The sequence below is a fragment of the Sminthopsis crassicaudata genome, chromosome 4 (genome assembly GCF_048593235.1).
Source record: "Sminthopsis crassicaudata isolate SCR6 chromosome 4, ASM4859323v1, whole genome shotgun sequence".
In the NCBI taxonomy this organism is placed as follows: Eukaryota; Metazoa; Chordata; class Mammalia; order Dasyuromorphia; family Dasyuridae; genus Sminthopsis; species Sminthopsis crassicaudata.
The window spans coordinates 30,316,862-30,324,735 of NC_133620.1; the positions used below are offsets into that span (position 1 = coordinate 30,316,862).

The window sequence follows — 7,874 nt, forward strand, 5'->3', positions numbered from 1 at the left end:
TGCTTGTTAAACTGAATCCCTACTTTACAGATGAGGAAACTGAGGTCCAGAGCAGGTAGGTGACTTTGGGGTCACACGTTTAACGACTGCCCGAGGCGGGACTTGCAGCGGTCTCTCTCTGTCGACAACCATCATTTATTGAGCGCCTCCTGTGTGCCAGGCGCGGCTCCGAGGGCTGGGGATGCTGAGAAAGGGAAGGGAGGATCCCCTGTGGTCCAGGCCAGCCAGAGACAGGATAAACACGGGCGGGAGAGGGGATCCCGGATGGGGGGAGGGGCCCAGCCGGGGGCCTGGGGATGGCGCCGCATGTGGCAGCCGTCACTGGCCCGGGGGCCCTCCTCGTCTGGGACGGGCCATTCTGGCAGCTGGGCCCGAACGCGGGAGAAGCGTCCCGAGGGAGTCAGCGGGAGCGTCCCTGTTGCCAACGCCAGGGCTGATGTCTCGTCCTGAGCCCGCTCCCACTCTCCCGGAGCCCCGTCCCAGGGCCCCTGCCCGCACGTGCCCGCTGACCCCTCGATTCCTCTGGCAGGAACCCGATTTGTGCTTGGAGACCGCCGGGGGAGCTCCCGCTTCCTGGGAGGGCTTGTCTCAGCCCCCTTTGGGTAGCCTGGCCCCCCCTCTTCCCACCCACATTGGGGCTCACAACTTGGCTTCATCTGACTGTCCACTGGGGCCCCCCAACCCGACTTGTGCACCCCTCCCCCAATGCAGGGCATCATCCCCCCAGTTCTGGGTCCTCCGCAACCTGAGCGACCGTGTACTCTGGGCTTTGTCCAAGCCGCTGTTACAAGGGGCAGCCGCATCCCGAGGGGCTCGCTTGGTTCTAAAGATTCTAACCTTCTGGGTCCAAACGCTCCCCAAGCTCCGAGCCCACCGGGCCTCCCTCCGCCTGCTGCTGCGCCCTCCCGGGCCCACCTGCTCTCTCCCAGATCGCTGTCTGGGGAAAGAGCTGTGGGAGTTTTGATGGGCCAGGCTGGCGGGCCCCCAGAGGAGCAGGGGTTTCCCCAGAGCCCGTGGCCTGTCCATGGCGTTGGCTCCCGGCCTAACAGGGTCCCCTGGGGGGTGAACCCCTCCTCGGAGCTAGCAGCCACCTGGGAGCCCCCACATGGGGGCCTCTTGGGCTTCCCTTCCCCCCTCAGAGTTTTCAGGGTGGGGGATGGACCACCTTCTGGGCTAGTGCCCCTTGTTTTTGGGAGAGCTCCCCATGGGGGCCTTCGGGAAGGGGGGGGCCGGTAGACAGAAGAGCCGGAGCCCCGCGTGTATGAAACCCGATTATTCAAATTTATTAACATCCAGAATTATGCAATGACGCCGCAGTCTCATAACAAGTAGAAAACAGACGCGTGGCATACAGCGCGCACCCACCCAACAGCACTACACCCACAAGGCAGAAATGGACATTGGGATCCTCCCACAGAGTGACCCGAGTGCCCACCCCCCGCTGGCCGGGCGGGCCCAGGTGCGCCCCTGAGCGAGGAGGAGGAGGGGGAGGGGATGCGACTAGGTACACCGAGTCCAGTAGTCTGGCCACATTGGTTCATGAGGACACCCTGAAGTCGAACGTTGGCTGTGATGATGAACTCCTAGAAAACAGCTACAGGTCGGGGCGGGACCCCCGCGTCCCAGGGGACAAGTGTGCTTCCGGCCGGCCCGGGCGCCCAGGGTGGGGGCTGGGCTCGGAATTGTGCTCTTCCCTCTGCTCCGGACACTCCCCTGATCATTTGGCCCTTGTCCCGGTCCGGCCCCGCTGCCCGCCCAGCCCGGGGCAGCAGAGGGCAGCGAGAGGAGGCGGGCGCCCGGAGCAGGCCGGGCCCCGGGACCAGGCCGGGCTCCCAGAGCGAGGCGGGCGCCCGGAGCAGGCCGGGCCCCGGGACCAGGCCGGGCTCCCAGAGCGAGGCGGGCGCCCGGAGCAGGCCGGGCGCTCCGGCTCCCGCCTCTCCTGTGTGGAGGCGGGAGGGTATTTTTAATCTCTGCAAACCCGGGGGTGCCGGGAACGCCCTCCCGGGGTCTCCCCAGACGCTTCAGCAGTACCAGGCTGTAATTCTGAAACACGCATTGGAATAGATGATTGGCGCTGAGATTTCCCTTCTCCCCAGGCCCCCCCTGCCCTCCCTCCCCTCCCCCCAACAGCTGTGGCACCTAAAAAAAGGCCTTTAAGGAAAACCAAAGGAAAAAGAACAAAATCAGCGGCGGCCCCTGCAGCTGCGGGGAGCCCGAGCTCCTCCCGGGCCGCCCGCCGCCAGGACCTGGCTGGGAGGCTGCTCCCCGAGGGGCTCCCCAGGAGGAAAGGCATCTTCTGTATATTTGTATCAAGAAGAGTAAACACAAAGAAAAGGATCAAGAGTGAGAAAGCCCCCCGCCGAGCGCAGACCCTTCACCGCCCACCGAGGAGGGAAATCAGAAGGTTACAAAACCCGCCCAGCTACCCCTACTTGAACTGAGTACAAAAGGAGCCTCGCCCGCCCGCCCGCCGGGGGAGAAGCAGCATGAGGTGGGGGCGCAGCCGCCCCCCCGACTCGTTTGGCTCTGGGGCGTGGGGGGTGGTCCTGGGGCGCTGTGGTCTGAGCCCGGGCCCGTGGTCTCTATGGCTCAGAGCGGCTCCGACGCCCCTGCCGGGCCCCAGGACGGGACGGGGATGCGGGTGAGGACTGAGGGAGCGAGCGGAGGTTACGTTGCATAGTGATCGAAGCTGCCCAGGTACTCCAGCGCCGCTCGGTAACACAGCTGGTACTGGTCCTGGGCACGGGGGGAAGCGGGCCCGGTCACTCCCGCGAGGCAGGCGCGCCCGGGCTCCCTCCCCGCCCGGCCCAGCTCTCTGGCCGAGCCCCCCACCTAACGGGACGCCACGAGCCCAGGCCCCACGCGGACTCCTACCTGCCCCCCGGCCATTAGGACCCCGGCCTTTTCCAAGCCTGCTCATTTCTCTGTTGACGTCAGCACTGACCCCCAGGGTTCCTCTGGTTGGATCGGGGCCAGCCCCCCAGCGGACCCCCATGCTCCCGTACCTCTGTCTGCACCATGGCGGGTCTCTGTGTACGCAGGGTCTTCACGGTCTGGAACATGTCCACCACCCCCTCGTAGCGCATGCGCTCCAGGACGATGCTCAGCGTGATGAACACGCCCGTGCGGCCGACCCCCGCGCTGCAAGGCAGCAGCTCCGGGTTGGGACCTCTGCCTCCCCCCCTCCCCCCTCCCGCGGCCCCTCTGCCCCTCCCGCGGCCCCTCCCCCGCAGCACCCACCTGCAGTGCACGGTGATGGGCCCGTCCTGCCCAAACTGCTCCTTGGTCTTGTGCACCTGCCCGATGAAGTCGATGAAGCCCTCGCCCGTCTTGGGCACGCCCTGCTCGGGCCAGTCTGTGAACTGGAACTGGCGGATGGTCCTCGACTGGCCGTCCTGAGGGAGCGGGGGAGGGTGTGACAGGAGGCCCCGGCCCCCAGTGAAAAGACTGGGGCTGGGGGGAAGGAAGCCTGTGGGCGGGGCCCGACTTCTCTTGGGGGGGTCACAGGAGGCCTGACCCGCTCGCCCCCAGGCACCTACCCTGGCATCCGTGACCTTGAACTCCCGGAGGATGTACTGGGGCATGTTGTACTCGGCCATGGGGTCCACCACGAAATACTGGTAGCGGGCGGAGCGCTCAGCCGGCCAATACTGATGGCATTTCTCCTGGGGGAAGGCAGCGGGGTCAGAGACCCGATCAGGGCCTGGGGCCGAGGCAGAGTCGCGGGGTTGGGGGGAGGGGGAAGTCTGGGGGCAGAGAGGGGCCCGGGGCTCGGGACCTAAAGGAGGCCGGCGGGGGGGAGGGGGCGTGAGACGCACCCGCCCCATCTCGCGAAGCTTGGTCAGCATCACCACGATGGTGGAGTTGTGTTCCCAGAGCATCCGCCAGAAGTCCTCCGTGCTCTCGGCCAGCGGCCCCTGGGTGGCGATGTAGGCCTTCTGCTGCCTGGGGCAGGGAGAGCGGGTCACTCGCACGGCGCCTGTGCCAGGGCCTGCACCCGACCCCCCCACTGACCCGTGAAGTGTTTCTCCCATCGAGGTCGGACGTGAGAATCTGAGTCCTTCATGGGGCCCTCAAGGCCGCCCCCTCCCCCGCAGGCCCTCCCCGGGGCCCCACCCCCACCCACCTGTAGCCGTCGATAAAGCTGGCATTGATGTAGTCGGAGCCTTCCACGCCCCGGATGGGCTGCAGGCACACTCGGGTCAGCTCGTACGGCATGATGTTCACCAGCCGGTTCTTGAACTTGTTGCAGGGAAGGTTGGCGCTGATGAATCGTGACGTGTGAGCCTTGGAGCTCGCCAACAGCTGTGGGGTCAAGAGGGCGGGTCGGGGATCGCCCGGGCTGCAGGCGGGGCCTTGGGGTGAGAGGGCGCCGGGCGGGGAGACCCTCGGGAGCCACAGGGGGAGGGGGAGGGGACATTCACCACCTTGACAACGGCAGCCACAGGCTCCCGGGCCTGGCGTCCCAAGAGATGGCGCCGCCCCAGGGCATCGGCCGGGCCCCCCAAGACAGAACGCAAGAGCGGCAAAGGCCGCGTCACCCTGGGGATCGGAGAACTCCAGCGGGACGAGACGGGGAAGGCTCCGAGGGCACCAGCCGAGCCAGCAGCGGGGCCCCGCCACCCAGAGAGCAAGCCCTGGTCCTCCATGGGAGGGAGCCGCAGGCAGGGCCCCCCACGGCGCTCAGGCGGCACCGGGGGCTGTGGTCAGGTCGGCGGCCAGGCTGGGGAAGGGCTCTCCTAGAAGGGGGATCGGCTGAATGAACCGGGGTGTTCAGCCTGAGGGGAGGGGGCCAGCGGAGGGGTGTTCACTGTTGGCAAGGGGATGAGACGCCTCCTGCTTAGCCGTTGAAGGCAGAACCAGAAGCAAGACGAGGGTGGGAGCCCATCCTGCCTCCGGCACCTTCCAGCTGAGAGCGGGTTTCCTCGCCCCCGCCCCGGCGCCCCTCTCACCTTGAACTCCAGCTCCATGGCGGTCACGCTCTCCCCGGGGGGCACCTGGCCCAGCTTCTGGATGTGGGCGTAGAGGCTTCGGGCCGGCACCTCCGTGTGGCCGCACGTGGCCGCTTCCAGGAGGGCCTCGTGGATGAAGACGTACTGGTCCTCTGTCTGCACCATGTAGTTGCGCTGCGAGCGCATGCAGGTCACGTGCCCGTAGATGTCCACGGTCTTCTCGTGTTTCATGCGCTCCAGCATGGCGTCCGTGACGATGAAGCAGCCGGTCCGGCCCACGCCAGCACTAGGGGACACACAAGGCCGGGCTCAGGCTCCTCTGGTCCCGGCTCCCTTGGCCCGGGACGCTTACCCCAGACCAGCCTCAAACACGCCCAGCCCTACAGCCCCGGGTTCTGGGCAGGGAGAAAAGGTGTGAAGTCTCATACTTGGGATCAAGAAGCCAACCCAATACAAGGATTGGGGAGGCAGGGCTAAAAAGATCTGGGGGTCCTAGTGGAACGCAAGCCCAGTGAAATGGCAGTGACGAGACCACCAAGAAAACCCGAGGGCCCCAGACTCAAGAGGAGAGCCAGAGCTTCCAGCCCAAGGAGGTGACGGTCCTGGGCGGGCTGCGTTCACTTTGGGGCATCATCACTCAGGGAATCCAGATGTGCAGCCCAGAGAGAAGACTCAGGAGACAAAGAAACATGGACTGTTACGTGTCAGAGGCTTCGCCCCATCCTGCCCCGGCCGAGGCCACAACAAGGGCACCGAGGGAGAGCAGCGTCTCCTAATCCAGCGCAGGGCTGCCCACTTTAGGAGGAGATGAGCTCCCCGACACAGCAAGTCTTCAAGTCTCTTTTGGGAGAGCGGGGGGGGGGGGGTCTTGTCCAGTGGAGGCCAAACTAACTGGACGGAGGAACTGGCTATCCTGGAGCTCTGGGACCACTGGACCTGGGCATCAGATTCCTAGCCCAGCTTGCAGAGTGTGAGCAAAAGGGGCTTTCAAGAGCAGCTCAAGCTGGCAGTGCTGGTCACAGCCTCCTGGCTGTCCTGGCTGGTCTGGCCAAGAGCCTCCCGGAGCCTGCACTGCTCCCGGCAAGCCCATTCTCACAGAGCTCCTCGGCCTTCCAGCCCTCACTTCCCAGCCTCCACCTGGACGGCTCCTGGTCTTTGCTCACACTCGCCCTCAGCAGCTCACACCTAGACTACTGCAACAGCTGCGGGGGCCCCGAGCCTCCCCGTCCCCCTCCCTGGTCCAGCCTCCATTCAGCCACAGTGACTTGCAAAGTACCCCGTCTGATTGCATCACCTCCCGCTACTCAAGAAACTGCAGTGTCTCCCTAGTCCTTCCAGGAGACAAAATGCTCTGCGACTCCACATGCTCCCCATCCTCGGCCCCCAGCCCAGCCCACTTCCAGCCTTCTCACACCGGGCATCCTGTGACGCCGGCCTCCTGGCTGATCCGTCTCTCAACTCCCAGCACTTACTCGAGCTGTGCCCCGAGCCTGGAATGCTCTCCCTCCTCTGTTCGGACTACTGAGCTCCTTGGCTTCTCTTTTAATTCTTAACTAAAAGGAATTTTAATTCCTAACTCAAAGGAGGCTGTTCTCAAGCCCGCTTAATTCTAATGAAATTTCTCTTTGAATTATTTCTTATTTTTCCTGTACCTGGCTTGTGTCTACATATTTGTTCACTTGCTGTCTCCCTCGTTAGACTGAAAGCTCCTCGAAGGCAAGGACTGTCTTTTGCCTGTTGGCACTTGGCACGATGCCTGGCACAGAATAAGTTTTAATAAAAGTTTATCGACTATCCATGTTTGAATCATGCCGAGTTCCCCTCACAGAAGGTGAGTTATGTTTTTGTTTTTTATCTTTATGTGTGTAGCACCAAGGACAGCGGCCTGGCTCACAGAAGATGCTTCCTGGTGGCCCTTGTCTGAAATAAAGGAAGCTAAATAACTGGAAGTTCATTGCTCATGGTTAGGTTGCACCAATATTAACAACGATGATTACACTAAGCATTACTGAAAGATTGGATGCCATATCAAGCAGAATACTGACTTCACAGAGTTTGATAATATCATCAGACTTCATGCAAAAGTACAAAAGGTCAAGAGGTTTTAAAAAGCAATAAGGAAAAGCAGAAGAGAACATTGCACAATCTGTAGAAGCATTTAGTTAAAAATAGAAAAGGAGATTTCAGTAGAACAAGTTAAATATTAAACAATCAACAAGCATCAGCATCGGGCACTGGGCTAATCAGTGGACAGAGAAATAAGAGGACAGTCATCCAGCATTCAGAAAACTCAAAAACTCCAACTATGGCGGGCGGGGGGCGACGATGACGACTTCTTTTTTGACAGGAACAAGAACCACAGGGAAAACTAGAAAGCGGCCTGGCAGAAACTCATCACCATCTACTATAAGCAGCTCTATATCCATATGAAATACGAAAGCTCACATCTTTAAACAATCCAAGAACAGAAGAAGTAGGTAACTTCCACAACTCGGGGGAGGGAAGAATCTGAACCAAAGGTAGAATGATAAAAATTCATAGATTGAAGGAGTTCAAGAGATTTGTTTAAGTCAATCCTCTTATTTTACAGATGGGGAAATCAAGATCTCACAAGGTTAAGTGACTTGGCTAAAATCACAGAACAAACAAGTAAGATTTGAACCCTGATCCTTTGGTTCTAAACCTAGTGCTCTTCCCACTGAGCTGTGCTGATAAAGAGACTATGACTTCGTGAAATTTTAAAGGGTTTTTTTCCCTACATGAGAAGAATCAATGTGGATAGATCACTGACAAAGGTCATGTTCCCCAGATTGTACAGGAAACAAATGTCTTAGTCCAAGAGGAGTAACTCCAACTGATTAAATGGATAAAGGATAGGAGCAGATCACTCCGAAAAGATAAGCTGCAAAGATGAATAAAAAA

At 61.0% G+C, this 7,874-nt stretch overlaps 1 protein-coding gene across 10 annotated transcripts in view; it reads right to left on the reverse strand.

Annotated features, from left to right (window-relative positions):
* Nucleotides 1-1,260: 1,260 nt before the first annotated feature.
* The window catches only part of PTPRF (protein tyrosine phosphatase receptor type F), an 81,361-nt gene continuing 74,747 nt past the window's right edge, over nt 1,261-7,874 (reverse strand). For all 10 annotated transcript variants that reach the window (XM_074266178.1, XM_074266174.1, XM_074266177.1 and 7 more), the window contains 7 exons: nt 4,953-5,238; nt 4,127-4,305; nt 3,819-3,945; nt 3,540-3,665; nt 3,241-3,395; nt 3,006-3,141; nt 1,261-2,736 (listed from right to left, as the gene is read on the reverse strand). In XM_074266178.1, coding sequence (XP_074122279.1) covers nt 2,668-2,736; nt 3,006-3,141; nt 3,241-3,395; nt 3,540-3,665; nt 3,819-3,945; nt 4,127-4,305; nt 4,953-5,238 — 1,078 coding nt within the window. In that variant the 3' untranslated portion in view covers nt 1,261-2,667. The remainder of the gene's footprint in view (nt 2,737-3,005; nt 3,142-3,240; nt 3,396-3,539; nt 3,666-3,818; nt 3,946-4,126; nt 4,306-4,952; nt 5,239-7,874) is intronic.